Here is a 16,404-nt window from a genome sequence, read left to right as displayed (position 1 = left end):
GGAAAATTATTCTCTCCGCTCAGGAGATCTAAAAATCTCAAGGTAATTTATTTAAGTATAGCTTTTATATCAAAATCAAAATCTAAGAACAGATGAATGTATTAAGTTTAAAAAATTATTTACTTAAAATTAGGTCAAATAAGTGTTAAAGTTTTAGTTCCATAGAACAATATTTATTTAAAATTTAAACTTTTACTACCATCAACTTATTTTTTTTTTATTATCTATTTCAGTTATATATACACGCTAACACAAATGCATCGGTGTAAAATAAATGTGCCCGGCAGTTATCGTAATTTTTCTGTTTAAACGTAAAATATAAGGGGTTTAGAACTTTAGATATAGGGGATTTGAATTTCAATTTAAATTTATAAAAAATTATGGATTCAAATTTGGATTTCATCCAAATCTCCAAATCTATGTTTTATCGTAATTTTTTTTATAATTTCAAATCCCATATCCCATTCATTTACTTATTAGTGCTTCTTAGTAAAAGGTAAATCAAAAGAGAATTTTCGTTTGTTTGACTAGTAAATTAAAAGGAGATTTATCTATATCTATTTGTTTTAACGACACATCTATATCTTTTAGCAGGTTGATTAATTATAATAAACTTTTTTGAACATATCACGATTATTACTTACTAAATTGGCATGCATGTACAATGAATTTCATATTTATTTTGATATATATATATATATATATATCATCAATTAAGTCTAAAGTTTATCTTAATATGAAATATTACTCCGGAATCCAGATGTGTATGTAGTCCTCGCCAATGGAAAAATAAAATAAAACCAAAAGTACAAATAAAATATATCAAATATGAGCTTAGGATTCAAATCACCCTTAAACCTATAATTTACGTACAAATTGCATAACACAGCAATAATAATAAGCTAAGGATAGTGTTGGAATTTTTAGTATGAAGAAAAGGAGGTGCTATGGATTTTTATCTAGCGGAATCTAATTAAAACAAAGCAGAATACTTGCAAAGAATTTCGTTTGATCATATTCCAAGCCCGGATGAAATTAATTAATTAAATTCAATATATTTACGTTGAAGATCATTTAAACATATTTTAATATCTGTTTTTCAAAAGATTTCTTCTCACATGTACAGCCCAGAAGTTAATTAACCGATTGTAATCTCATCCTTTATACATTCATATGTTAAGGTTTCTTAATTTAGAGCAGTTGGAATATCACCATATAATAAAGACCTAACTATTGTGAACTTGTCTCTGCACAAATGTTATTCAAATCTGCCTCTCACACGAAAACAAGAACACCAATTAGCTTCACTTATACTTTTCTTACCTCCCACAGAATATAATTACGTCATTGGTATATTACATGGAAATGTGCCAAATAATAATCCCTACACAAGCAATTTCAAATTATACACACACATCTGTATAAAAAAAATTAAATAACCTACAATAATATCATAAATAGATCAAATAAAGCAACAAAAGTTTATAAAGGGTATCAAGAAAAGCATTTGCAACATAATGCTTAAGATTTACAAACCGTCTTCAATATGAAGGTTCTCAACTGATACAAGACTTTCCACATAATTGAAAATACTGTGAAGATCATAATATTTAGGGATAGGAAACTTCCTAAGCTCATAGTGAGATTGAACAAATATAAACTACTTATTGCTCTAAATGGGTATTCAATTATTCGAGGTTTGAAGACAATTTCATTCCTCCAAATAGTCATTGGATATAAATTGCGTGAATAAGGACAGCCCGTATACTTCTTAGTCCAACTCCATTTCTCCCTAGACGCACTTGTACCCTCCTCCAGCACCCGCAATTCAAGACAGTATTGTGTAGTCATACAATCACAAAGTAGAGCGAGTTTGTTCTCAAAAAAAGCAAGTTGGTAATTGTCATTAAATTCTGAAACAGGTATTGATATTAATGTAAAGACTTCCTTTTCAATGTCAGATGAAACTATCAACGTAAAATCTTAACCAACATAATTTTCTACGTCCATCTTATCCCCAAGCCAATAAATAGCTCCATTGACACAAACTGCCTCAGAAACAAGTGTTATTCCCCCTAAATTTTCGAGCTCTACTTCTTTCCATGACCCTGAGCACAATGAATATACTTCCACACAATTCACTAGACGCTATCCCTTATAAATTTTCACTATCTTGTAATCATTAAGAACCAGACTAAACCCAAATCCAAATCCAATAGGGTGATAAATAGTTGAGGCCTCCTGTTTACACTATAAAAAAAATTGACTTTCAGCTAAAAAGTCATCGTTAAAAGTTTTCAGCGGCAACAAAAAGTCACCACAATGTCATTGCGAAAGCTCTTGTCGCTGATTTTATCTGTAGTGACAATAAAAGTCATCACTAAAAGTTAAGAATTGGCGACGACAAATATCACCTCAGAAAAGAAAATTTATCACCTTAAAAAGATAGTTGCCGTTGAAAGTTGAGAATCAGCGGCGACATAAGTTGCCGCAAAAACCACACATCAACGGCGACAATTTAATTGCAATTGAATGTTAAGTATCAGCAACGACATTTGTCATTGCAGAAACTATCAATCAGCGATGACTTTTTTGGCGCAACTAAAAAGTAATGTTGGTTTTACCTATCACATGTCGCCATGGCACCCCTCCACATGTCACCATGTCACCACTCTACATATCACCCCCACCTCACACCATGTGTCAGCCCACCTCACGTCACATGTCATTATGTCACCAATTTATATTTTCATTTCACAAATTGCATCCTTTAAGGTTTGAACTCATGACCTCCTCATTTTGATTTATTCAAATTACAAATTATATTATTTATTTTGTCTAAAGTAAACTATAAATATAGTTGATACAATATTATTTGCATTATTTATGTATGTTTTTTATTTCTTGAGGTTATTATATTATTTATTTTAATGTTCATATGTATAATTATAATATAAAAAATATCTAAGAATAAATAGTAAAAATATAGATGATTATACATTAGTTCATAATTATTTATTTTTCTAGCTAGTTTTATTTAAAATTTTATTTTCACTTTTAATTAACAATAACTCTTAAGCAATGTAATTAGGTTGTTTTTACATTACACTTTACTTTTTTAATTATTTTTCATTTTTAAGTTATAATTTTATAAGAAAATTATACACTATATTATCTAATTTTTTTTATTTTATGTTGCAAGATAGCATCAAACAAAAAAAAATCATATAGCATCACATACATAGATATATTTCATACATTGTAAAAGTTAAAAAGTGAAATTTTAAAATATCTCATTTTTTTTCTGTTCATCTTTCTCTTTCCTATCATTAGCCATTGAACTGTAAACATCTAAACCGACATCAAGTTCTAAAGTTTCTAGTATTAAATGTAAAATTTAAATTAAAAAAATTATATTAGATGAAATGTCATTCTATGAATGAATACATTTAACTATCACATGTCTAATTATTATAAACAAGTAGCGTTATTGTTTAAAATATCAATTTAATCATATAAAACATTTAAAAATAGAGACTCATTACCATATTATATGCATTCCAAATTAAAAAATCAAACATGAGATTTTTTATTGAATTTATCACTTCACATAGGCGTATACATTAGTTAATTCAGTTAGATTTGATGTTATTTGACCAAAACTAATTAATTAAACTAGCCTAAATGGTTGTATTGAATCAAACCAAACATTATTTGATAATAAAAATTGATGTAAAATAATATGGTTTGGCTTAATGTTTCACTTTGACTTATTAGCATTACATAGTACCTTAATCTTATCTTAAAATAATTTCATAATTTTAAAGTTACAATTTAACCATAAAATATATTAAATGAAAATTTATTATATTATTTTATATATTCATTATAAAATTACAATAATACAATAAAATTAATGTCTTAAAAAGTTAAATATTAGATTAAAAAAATAAAAAAATGTTAAAAATACAAAATCAAACTTTCAACGATGACACTATAAAATTGCCTCTAAAAGTCTCACTTTCAGTGGCAACACTATAAAGTGGCTGCTGATTTGTATGTCACCACTGAAACTTATAACATATTTATTATAACATTAGTTTTTATGAAATTATAATACATTTTCAAATATGTTGACAATCAGCGGTGACTCTAAAAAGTTACCGCTGATTGTCAACTTTCAAACATACTTAAACTTTTGGCAACAACATACGCTTATGTCACTAAAAGTTTGACAATCAATAATAACTATATATTATCACCATAGAAAGTCACCCTTTCAACGGTGACTATTTTTGTGGCAGTAGATTGTTCATATTTACCAGCAACTTTTTAGAGTTGCTACTGAAAGTTGTTGTTATTATTATTATTATTATTATTATTATTATTTGTAATAGTTGTGTTCACTTGTTTGACCTCTTTAATAACTAGATTTCACAATAAAAAAAACTATGAGAGAATATATCAAACCCATAGATTTCAACACAAAACAAGCCATTGCTGGAATCAAGGATTCGAGTATACGGATAGGAATCAAGCAAAGGTGCCTTTTGAACTTCATGGATTTGCAATTGCAAATCATGATCCAGCAAACCAAAGTGATAGAGATTTGAGACGGTTATGTCCCTTTTGGCCAAGTCGTAGAGGACATTGGTTTGGTCTCCGTTGAAGCATAAAAGGAGGGTTTGGATGGTGAGTACGAGAGTAGTGGAGGTGTTCTTTGATGAAAATCTGACTCTTGAAGAGATTTTTCCAATCTTTGCATATGCATTGAAATCGGATCAGAGATTTACAGGGAGTCTTTTGAGAATGTCAATGATGATATCTTGGGGAACAGAGGCGATGTTGTCTGTCATCACCATGCTCGCCGTTGGGAATGAAGGAGTTTCAAAAGAAAGAAATTGGCAATCATGTTAGGGTTTACAATTACATACGTCGTTGAAAGCCACAATGAATAAAATTAATAAAATATATGATCTCCTGCGGTTAAGTGGCCACAGGAGATCTCAAATTTCTGATATTAAGGTTGAGGTTTAATTATAAGAAAAGCTTTATTCAGAATTTAAATTTTCATATCATAAAAAATATCTTCTATTATCTATTTATCCTGTTTGGGCTGAGTTGTCGCAATTCTGTTCTTTGAAGTTTAACTGTCACATTTTGTAATTCCAAAATTTATATATACACAACGGTGGAGGATTGTCTCATTTTCCTTCTCATCCTCTTTTTCTTCTCTTCTTGCCAGTCATTAGATCAACATTTTAAATAATTTAGATTTGATCTTTTTGAAATGTTTTGTTTTATTTTATTTTATTTTACTATATTTTTAATTGTTCCTATTAAATTTTAGCAGTTTAAATTTCATTATTTTTATTTTTATAATTTAATATTTTAATTATGATTTTTAGGAAACCAAATCTGAACCTTCTAAATTTTGATCTAAATGGCTAGAAAGAGAAAAGAAAGGAAGAGGAGAGAATTCATGCCTAGACCCACCCCTACATCGATCTTATGTGATTTTATAGTTATTAAAGAAAAATCAAAATAGAGTTTTTTTTCACTTGTAAATCAAAGGAGAAGTATTTATCTATATCTTTTAGGTTAGATAATGATAATTAACTGTTTTTAATATAACTAATGTCTACATGAGCCGATATTCAAGTCAAATATGAGAGGCTTGCCTAAAAAAATATAGGGTTTGGCTTTGTAAAACACTACTTAGGTTAAAAAAAAATGGGAAAATTACAACAAGGTCTCATAGAAGAGACCTAAATACAGCTAGGTCTCATGAATAAAAAAAATTATTTTGAAGTCCCATGGTTCTTAGGGGTGAATAATTCTAAAAGTAAAATGATCTATTTGCCCTTAGATAATTTAAAGGGAAAAAAACAAAGATGAGACCTATCATTTGGTAGTATGCAAGATGAGACATATTTTAATATTTAGTAGATAGTTAGAAAATGGTGAACTGTTATATATTTTATAAAAATCAAACCTATGCAATTGTAAAAAAAAAAAAATCAAGCCTATACATTTGTAAGTTTTTTTTTTTTTCCTTAGGTTGGAAGATGAGACCTATTTTTGTTGTGCGCTTGAAATGGTGTGAAAGAACAGAGGAAAAGAATCACATTTTATAGGCTCAAAAATGTGATAGATAAACTTATGATTGAAGTGCATGAAAGGGTGAGCGTAGTAAAAAATTAAAAATTGTTTCTTGTCCTTGAAAAGACTTTTTACATGGAAGGGTAAGAGAAAAATATTAATTATTTATTAAGCTTTGCAAGAGAGCTCAAAGGATGAGAAGAGGGTAAATTATACTTGGACCAAATGAAAGCTGAGAGGGGCAAATTAATAAAAGCCACAAGTAAAGATACGGCGAATGTGAAAAACACATTCCATTATACATGCATATGGTGGTATGGAGGTGGAAGGATGAAAGGGTAAAAAAATTAAAATGATCTGAAAGAGAAGATTAAAAATATAAAGACAAAATTAAAATGACATTTGATATGCATGAAAAGGTGAAAGGAAAAAAAGTTCAAAAACTGAAAAGCCATTTGCATCATATGAGAGGTAATTTGTCCGAAAAAATATTTTACCCTTTTTTTTCATTACATCATATAATAGTGCTCCCTCCAAGTTACAATAACATATGGTATCTTTTAAAAGCTCTACTTGGTATAAAATATATGGCTTTAAGTAGATTTTATAATTATTTTTCTAACTATACTTGTATTTTCTTCATTACTCTTTTTGAACAACTAGTGCATTATAATTTCAATGGTTAAGATATAAAAGAAAGATGTAAATTTTTTAATAGATTAAGATTTCACCTAACTCTGTTTATAATCATGAAATAGTTACCAATACTTTATTGGTCGGAGTATTATATTTTTTAATTTTAAGTAATGATCATAGTTCTTCCTTTATGTTTCAATAGTCCCATTATCATTTTCCCTGACTTATTTGATTCAATTTAAGCATCTTTAACATGCGCCCTAGATTAGATACAGGAGAACGGTAAAAAAGAAAAATCCTATACTTTAGCAATTATAGGTTTGACTGAGAATTTAAACTTGTGCTCCAAAGCACTCGAATCATGTATATAAAATGGGCTTGTTATAATTTTGTAGGCATTAATGAAGGAAATAGTTCATCACTACATGAGATTATAATCGCTAGTCAATAAGAAACTGGGTATATTTATGAAAAAAAAAAAAAACTTAACTTCGTCATTTGTATAGAAAGCTCAAGAATTTAAGCATGGGAGTTCAACAATCTTAAAAACGATATACTGACTTATGCACCAAACATCAAGACCAACTCAATTGCCATTCATGACATCTTCATGAAAATTTGTGATATATATTTTCTTAAAACAGGACAGCCTGCTTGAGCCGTGAGCCACTCATTTTAAATTACTCAACCCAACCAATGTATTATGGCCAGCTAACGAGCGGGAGAGAAACCTCTCCACTTCTTTCTCTCCATCTCCCTCCCTCCACTTCTTCCATCTCAACCATTGATTAATTCTATAATTTCAAAAAAAAAATCATTTAATAAAATAATATGTGTGGTTGAGATGAGGGAAGTGGAGGAAAATGGAGAGAAAAAAGTGAAGAGACCCATGATCCCTAACGAGCCCCTATATCTCCGTCTCTATTACAAATAAATATAAGGCTTTCTGTAAAATTATAAATATTATAAAATACATTTCCGTGTAAAATGCAAGGCAACTTGATCCACTTATTAGTAGCGAGGTTGAAATTGAACAGACGTAGCCACTGCTCTGAGTTGGACTGATCATCACTTGAAAGCTGGCAAACTATTTCATTCCTCCATATACATCTTGGAAATAACATAGACATAGTTGAAGTTAATCCAATATTACATATTCTCGTCCAACTCCATCTCTTCCCAGATACACCAGTATGCTCCTCCAGCACCCATAAATCAATGAAAGGGTCAGATGCAAAGTTTTCAATCTCACAGCAATTATAATGAAATAAAGCAATTTTGTTCTTGTACAATGTAAGAGTCTTGTAACCTTCAGAGGATGAAGTAGTGCAAACTGGTATCAACGTAAACTCTTCCATTACTATGTCAAATGAAACTACCATTGGATGATCACATCTGTCCCCCCACCAAGCCAGAATATAGTTCCATTAGAATCCACAGCATCACATAAATATATGTTCTGCAAAACCCCTTTCGTAAGTTCCTTCCATGACCTTGTCCTTAAAGAATACACTTCAATTCGATTCACGAATATAGAATTGAGATCATAATGAACTTTCACTATTTTGTAATCATTAACGGTAGGACTGAAACCAAATCCGAACCTGCAATGCCGAAGAGAGACATTGGTCGTTCCGGGTACTTGCATGACCTCTCTAATTGCTGGGTTCCACAACAAAAGTGGTTGAGTTGCATCATAATGATAACTTGTTTCCACACAAAGCAAGCCATTGCAGGAACCAACAATGTCCCAACCAAATCTCAAGGGATCGATCAAAGGTGTGATCTGAACTTCAACCATTCCCGTCTTGCAGTCAACCAAATATAATGGTTCATCATCAGGAACGTGGCTGAAAAATGATCCACGGAAGAGAAGAAAAGGGTTTTTGTGAGCAGATTGGTGGAGGTGGCTTTTGATGAAAGATGGGGTTTTGATGAGAATTTTCCAACTTTGCACACAAATTGAAATCGAATGAGAGATTTTACAGGAAGTCTTTTGAGAATTTCTATAACCACCTCGTGGAGCAGAAAGGGTTTGTCACCTTCCATATATAATCGGTAATTCCTTTTGCTTGAGGGAAGAATTCTCATAAGGAAGCATTTGCACTTCATGGCCACTTTTGTTGTGCGTGCGCGCTTGAAAATATGGTGGGAAAGAGTGAAAGGAACGAGGAAAATGAATTACTTATTACATGCATGAAAAGGTAATCAAGGGGGAAAATGTTTGAAATGCTTGACAAGGTGAGAGAAAAAGTGGGAAGGTTTTTTAGATCCTTGAAAAGGTTTTTTTAAGGAAACTATTTTTTTTTGAAAATTTTGATATTTTTATATTTGAAGTCTTTTATTCATGTGTTTATATATATATATATATATAGGTTAAAGTGAATTTTGTCTTGGAAGTGGTTTTTGAATGAGTCTGAACATCTTAAAAAATTATGAAGAATGCACATAACGTGTAATTATAAAAAAAAAAGAAAAAGAAAAGAAAACCATGCAATTTTACCATTTTTAACCATCAATGATCGGGAAAAAGGTCCTCGGCCAACATTAATTGTTGACTTAATGTTAACTCCTAAAAGGAATATACAACATTTACCAGTTTTGAAAGATACGTGAATGGCAACAAATAGAATAGTCTAAATAAAAGAGTTTTGATGCCGTTAGCCAAAGTAAACCGTGGAAATAAAGTTGAAGTAAAGTTTTCTATACATGATATGGAATTGAATTGGTGGGAAAGGGAGTGAAAGAACAAGAGAAAAGGATAACATTTTATATGCGTGAAAGGGTGGTAGAGAAAAAAATTACATAGTATCATTTACCTTGAACGGTTTTGATTTTTATAAAATGAAATCTTGTTGTCATGTTGTTGTTGTGCTTTTCAACAAATAATAGATTAAAATATGCTTTTAATCCTTTAACTTTATATAAAGTTTTAACTTGATCCTTTAGTTTTGTAAAATATCTTTTTAGTCATTCAATTTTAATATTGTTAGATTCAAATTATTATGTTTTGTGTCAATCATTGTTATTTTAAAAAATTAAATTTAATGTGTCAACATTTGAGAATATTTTATCAATATTTAAAATTTTAATATGAAAATTTGTTAAAATAAAAATAACAATATTAAGATTATAAAATTAAAAAGACATTTTAAAATTAAAGGATTAAAATGAAACATTGTGTATAATTAAAGAACTAAATGTATACTTTAACCTAAATTATAAATAGCTTTTAATGAAAATTTTGTAGTTAATGTTAGGGAGCCTGGCCCCTATATGAACATACAAAATTATTAATCTGGAAGAGAATATTATATATATATATATATATATGAGAGGACAAATTAAGATTTCATTTGATATGCATGAAAGGGTGACCAAAAAAAAAACTGAAAAGCCATTTGTAATATATGAGGTTTGTCCAAATAAATATTTACCCTTTTTTAATTATCATCATAGAATATTATTTCAAAGATAATACTAAACCTTTGCATTGTCAGTGTTGCTCATCTTTGACAAGATACAATCCTCAATTTTAACTTCGTGTGGATGGAGGGAAAAGTGAGGAAAATAGAGAGAGAGAGAAAATTAAGAGCGTAAACTGCCCAAAATAATAAAATTTGCCATTTTTGGAATTTTTTCTTATAGTTTTCTTTCCTCTATAATTTTATTTTATTTTTGGCTTCCAAACCAAGAGTAAATGATGGGAATTCTGATGTAGGCAAACTTTTTCATGTGATATTTTAGTTACATATCAAAAAGATAAATTAGTATTTTAATTTTTATGTTAATTTGTACGGGATCTTATACCATTTAAACTTTATTTTTTCAGCCAAATGTGCTAAAAATTACTTGTGAATGGTATTAATTACTTTTTTTAATTTTTTAATTTTTATTAGTAATTAATATTAGTATTAACATATTGATAAATGAAATTACAATGTCATCCACTAATATGGTTCTTATATTGACAATGAGTTTTTGAACTCACAATTATAAGTTAAAAGTCAAATCTTTATTAACCGAACAAATCTTTGTCATTAGTTATATTTATATATTTATTTTATTTATACATACTATTTATGCATATTATTTTTGCCTCACCTTGATCTTTGCCGTATATGGTTCATTTTCCATGCCGAAGGCCAAGGAGATTATGAGGAAATACATTTACTTTTGCCACACATGAAATGGGGAAAGAAAATAAAAACATTAAAAAGCTACGAATTTACGAGAAAGAAAAGAACATTCAAAATGAGGGAAATTTTTTGAGACTCCGATAAGTTAAAAAAGAGACTGGTCACATGCATTGATCGAGAAAAGGTGGTGAGAGGGGAAAAAAAGTTGTTTGATATATCCTTAAAAAGTTTTTAAGAAGGAAACTTCATCACATTTGCAATAATAAAGTATGTATTGATATAATGTAAACACTTTGATTGCTATGTCAAACAAATCTATATCAAATCCTTGATTCCATGAGCTACATGACAGATTTTGTTCAGATTGACTAGCCAGATCACAATCTTATCATAATACTCAAGAATTAATATAAATTTTTACTACCTTATAATAATTAAACCGCACGACTAAACCCAAATCTAAGGGCTTAATTATTTGGTTTCACAGAAATGTGAACAAGGAGATGGAGATCTAGCTACCATCATTATAAAATCACAGGGCAAAAAAGGAGAAAAACTTTGTTAAAGTGGCTTCTTTTGTCCCATCATGGTTTAATTACACAATATAATTCTGCCGTGTGTCATGCACTTTTGATATATAGACAACAAAACCCAAATTGTTTATATAGCAGCAGCAACTACACAGCATTGTATTCATATATGAAAACAGATTAACATCTGATAACATAGTGGATCAAAAAGGGGCATCATGAAGGATTACAGATCACACAATCAAACGTTAAATCTGTGGTACATTCGTTTCATGGAATTGCTATTCATTGTGGATGCTGCAAACAGACTAGGCTCTCTGCATAATTAAAAATGTCCTCATAATAATTAACTCGATCAATGAACTTGTGGGACTTCCATTCATTAGTAGTGAGATTGAACAGGGATAGAAAAAAGTCTGTCCCATACCATTCTTCATCCTCACTTTCACATAACCACCCTTGAACTGGATAATCATTACTGTATGTCATATTAGTGCAGACGATATCATTCCTCCAAATACACAAGGGATATAACCAATCTGATGTTGGACCAATACTAAGTTTCTCAGTCCAATTACCTTCCTCCATCACCCATAAATCAAGGAAAGGAGAATCAACGCTTCCAATCTTGTAAGGACAACAAAACATAGCAAGTTTGTTCTCATACACAAGAAGCTTTACATCTGAATCTGAATGAGGGGTTATTGAAGAAGGTATTGGTATGAATGAAAATAGTTCCCTTGCTATGTCAAATGAAACTATCATATGAAGATCATGTTCATCCACTGCCCCTAACCAAAACATAGTTCCATTAGAAATGACAGCTTGAAAATCTCCAAAATACCTTACCCTATTTAAACTCTCAGATTCTACTTCCTTCCATGTCCCTTTGCTTAATGAATACACTTCCACATAATGAACACAATTTTTGTCCACACAGATTTTATGTTGATTCCTAGCGTAAATAATGTTACTTGTATAAATTCTCACTATCTTGTAATCATTGAGGACAGGACTGAACCCAAATCCAAATTTTGGAATGCCAGAACAAATATTTTGGATTCAGGAACTTGCCTGACCTCTCTAGTCGCTGGGTTCCACAGAAAAAGAGAACAAAAAGATAATCATCATCATCACCATACTCTATTTCCACAAAAAGCAAGCCATTGCAGGAACCAACAAGTTTGACAGCATGACTTAAGCAGTTGGTCAAGGGTGTCCTGATTGTCATGTGAACTTCGGCAATTTTCATCTTGGAATCAAGTGAAAGTAAGAGCGGATAATTGCATCTGCATCGAGTTTCTCCAAAGAGAAGAAAAGGATTATTGTGAGATGAGTAGTGTAGGTGGGTAGAGATGAAAGGTGGGGACCTGATGAGATTGTTCCAAAGTTTGCAGACAGATTGAAATCGAAGGAGGGATTTGACAGGGAGCCTTTTGAGAATTTCTATGATGATATCTAGGGGTAAAATGGCTATGTCGTACTCTTTAGTTTTCATTCCCTTACTTGAGGAAAGAAGATATCTCTCATAAGAAAGCATTTGCATTTTGTTTTTTTGCTAGGTTTGAAAAGAATTACCTGTTATATAGACGAAAGGAGAGAGGTCAGATTATGTTTAGAAAGCAACGAAGGGTGAGAATCAAGAAGATTGAAAAGATCAATGTTTCAAAACCTTGAAAAGGTTTTTCATGTGTGGAATATTTTTCATCCCACTTATCATGTTGTGCTTTATGAAACAATGAAAGAACGAGGCAAAAGAATTACCTTCTGTGTAGGTGAAAGGTGCGAGATCAAATCATGTTTAGAATAATGCATGTAAGGGTGAGGGTTTCATAACCTTGACAAGTTTTTTATGTATGGAATATTTCACTTCTCTTTGTCATATGATTTCCAAAAGTTATATTTGCTTTTGAAAACATATTCTTTAATGAAAAAAAAATCCAATTCGTCCCTAATTTATTGCTTGATTCGCAAACGAAAAAAAAAAAAAGCAACTTTGAAAAGGTCAAGAGAAAAATTATGAGAAACGGTCAAGAGAACATAGTCAGTCTCAAAGGAAAAGGGCAAAAATTACGTTTGGTGACAATAAAAAAGAACAATATTAATAAAAAGCTACACACAAAAATAATAAAAAGATGAGAGAATAATTATTTTTAGCACATCTATAAGGACGAGGAAAAATTTTAAAAGCTTTTGGAAAAGAAGATTGAAATTATGAGGATTATGCATATTTGATACGCGTGAAAGAGGAGACAAAAATTAAAAAAAAAATAAAAAATCTCTTCATAAAATAGTCTATTCCTCTTTGTGTGTTGGGGGTCTTGCTCATCTCAAACAAAAATCAGTCGGGGATTTGAGTATAATTTGTAGGGAATTTTTTAAAAATTGCAAATATAGCTATATATCGTAAACAATAATTAAATTAAATGCTTATTCCAAAAGAAAAAAGAATTAAATTAAACGCAGTAATATTAAGATTTTCTATTATGTTAATTAATTGAATTAGTACAATTTTTATTATTTTAATCATTTATTTATAGTTTACTTTTTATTATTTATTACTTCTTTTTTATCATCTGCGTCATAATGTTCCAAGGAAAAAGAATTTCTCAAGTTTGCAGCTTTGCATATGGACATTGAAACAAGAAATACAACAGAAAGAATGGTCAAAATAGGAAAGTTGCATGTGCCAAAGCTCATAACAAAATAGAATTAAAATAAGGTTCGAAACATTTGGCATTGAATATCTCAATCAAGGATTATATATGGACACAACTGAAATCTTCTATGCTTTCGTAGATTAATTTATCACCACCAACACTCAAGAGTAAATCTATAATGGACAAATCAGCATTTCAGAAGGCTATTCAATTTGGGCGATGCAAACAAACAAAACCATACAAGGCTATCTGCATAATCGAAAATATCATTTGTTGGGAACTAGTCCTCGCCAACTAGTTATAAGAGTATTCGTATAATTTGTTTATATTTTATTTTTAATTACTTCTATTTTATCATCATCATCCATTGTCATCTGCATCAGAGTTAGAAAAAGAATAAATTCATGTTAGGATTTTTCATGACCCACGTGTGGGATGTAGGGATAGTTTACTCTGACATTATTTAATTTCTATCTCCCCCACAGTTGATCCGTGACCTTCTAAATCAACCAAAAAAAAAAATTGTTAGAAGAAAAAAGTATTTGTAGCTTTGTGTGCTGCACATTACGATTGAAACAAGAAACTGTAAACATAAAAGCCGACAAAATGAAAGGTCAACAAAACGCAAATAGTTTATATAGCATCAATTAAATATACCTATGAAATTAAAATGAACATCTGATGACATATAAAGTTAAGAAGTTAGAAACACCTAGTACTGAATTCCTCTATTCTAGATAACAGAACTAACGGGCAACAAGGATCATATATACAACCAGAATGTTCCAAGGCTTTCTGGGTCCACGTAATCATCTCCACCAAAATGAGAACTTCAGGGCTAGGCTATTCAACCTAGTTGTTGCAAACAGAAACAAGGCTGGCTTCATAATTGAAAATACCACAACAATCATGTGCAGATGAGAAGATGTGGAACTCCTTCAATTCATTAGTGGTGAGATTTAACATATGAAAAGTTGGTTCATCCTCAACCTTCCCCTCACTTTTACTCAACATTTTATGGCAGAGTAGTTCATTCCCCCAAATACAAATAGGAACTAAGAAACATGAAATAGGTCCAATACTATAATGCTCTGACCAACTCCAACTCTTCCCAGATGCACCAGTACCCTCCTCCGTGACCCATAAACTCATGACAGATGATTTAGAGCTTACAAGTGTGGCTACCTTATATTGACAATGAAACACAGCAAGTTTGTTCTGATACACAGAAAGCTCGGTTAGATTTGTAGTGACGGGTCCAGAAGGTATCGGTATCAATGTAAACATTTCCATTGCTATATCAAATGAGACTACCGTAAAAAGAGAATGTTCATCCGCCGACCCTAACCAAAACAAATTTCCATTAACAGTGACAGCTTTGGGTTCAACTATTGCACCTTGTATAAGACCACATTCTAGTTCCTTCCATGACCCTGTTCTTAAAGAATACACTTCCACTCTATTAACAAGGTTTTGTAACCGATTAACCGGACCCCTATTCTTATCATGAAACTCAGAATGATAAAGTCTCACTATCTTATAGTCATTAATGGCAGGACTGAACCCAAATCCTATGCTGTAATAGCCCAAATCATTTTCTGTTTCGGGTACTTGCCTGACATCTCCAATCGCAGGGTTCCAGAGCAAGAGCGAACGAGCAGATCCGCTATCATCATGGAGTTTTGCACATAGCAAGCCATTGCAGGAACAAACGATGCTCAAAATCGAAATCGAACGAGGGATTTAACATGAAGCCTTTTGAGAATGTTGATGATGATTTCGGGGGGCAGAAAGGGTTTGTCGCCTCCAATTGCAATGTGCTTGCCAAAGGGAAGCACGGATTTAGAAGTCGCACTCATTGTCTTCTTCGACAAGAACCCCTACTATTTGGGAACAGAAGCCAAGGAATGAAGTTTATGGAGGAAACAAATGGGACGACGACTAAATTCACACCCTCATACCAAACAGGGCCTAGGAAATCAGACGATTGGCATTCCTCTCTCTCTCTCTCTCTCTCTCTCTCTCTCTCTCTCTCTCTCTCTCTCTCTCTCTCTCTCGTGTGTGTGTGTGTGTGTTTTTTTTTTTTTTTGACCCTTTTAGTCTGAAAGACCATTGGCATTTCACTAATTTGCCATTTTATGCCCTTTTTTTTTAATTGAATACATAGATTTTCAAATAAAAAAATTCTTTTTCCATGTAGACCATCGTGTCTATGTCACTTTTATATTATTTAATTTAATAAAAATATGCGATATCAAATTCATTTAATCTTATGTATTGTCTCTTATTGATTTCATTTTAAATACTCATTTGTTTAATGTTAAAAAAATAATAAGT

At 31.0% G+C, this 16,404-nt stretch overlaps 2 protein-coding genes across 3 annotated transcripts; both read right to left on the bottom strand.

Moving 5' to 3' along the window:
* Positions 1-8,113: 8,113 nt before the first annotated feature.
* Positions 8,114-8,839, bottom strand: LOC129286146 (putative F-box protein At3g16210). Its single transcript, XM_054922162.1, has 2 exons — positions 8,781-8,839; positions 8,114-8,687 (listed from the first exon to the last, which is right to left on the bottom strand). The coding sequence occupies exons 1-2, from the start codon at positions 8,837-8,839 to the stop codon at positions 8,114-8,116; spliced, it is 633 nt and encodes a 210-aa protein (XP_054778137.1).
* A 2,387-nt stretch (positions 8,840-11,226) lies between these two features.
* LOC129285078 (uncharacterized) lies at positions 11,227-16,026 on the bottom strand. 2 transcript variants are annotated; one of them, XM_054920623.1, is made up of 2 exons: positions 15,683-16,026; positions 11,227-12,198 (listed from the first exon to the last, which is right to left on the bottom strand). In XM_054920623.1, exons 1-2 carry the CDS (start codon positions 15,765-15,767, stop codon positions 11,693-11,695), a joined length of 591 nt encoding a protein of 196 aa, XP_054776598.1. In that variant the 5' UTR covers positions 15,768-16,026; the 3' UTR covers positions 11,227-11,692. The 2 variants fall into 2 exon arrangements, with proteins under 2 accessions (XP_054776598.1, XP_054776599.1); XM_054920624.1 differs by having other exon boundaries at positions 11,228-12,192; positions 15,683-16,025.
* Positions 16,027-16,404: the final 378 nt, after the last annotated feature.

Source organism: Prosopis cineraria, unplaced genomic scaffold (genome assembly GCF_029017545.1).
Source record: "Prosopis cineraria cultivar Desert tree isolate PC_DT_omini unplaced genomic scaffold, ASM2901754v1 PC11, whole genome shotgun sequence".
NCBI classification, from domain to species: Eukaryota; Viridiplantae; Streptophyta; class Magnoliopsida; order Fabales; family Fabaceae; genus Prosopis; species Prosopis cineraria.
This window is presented reverse-complemented; position numbering and strand designations above follow the sequence as displayed.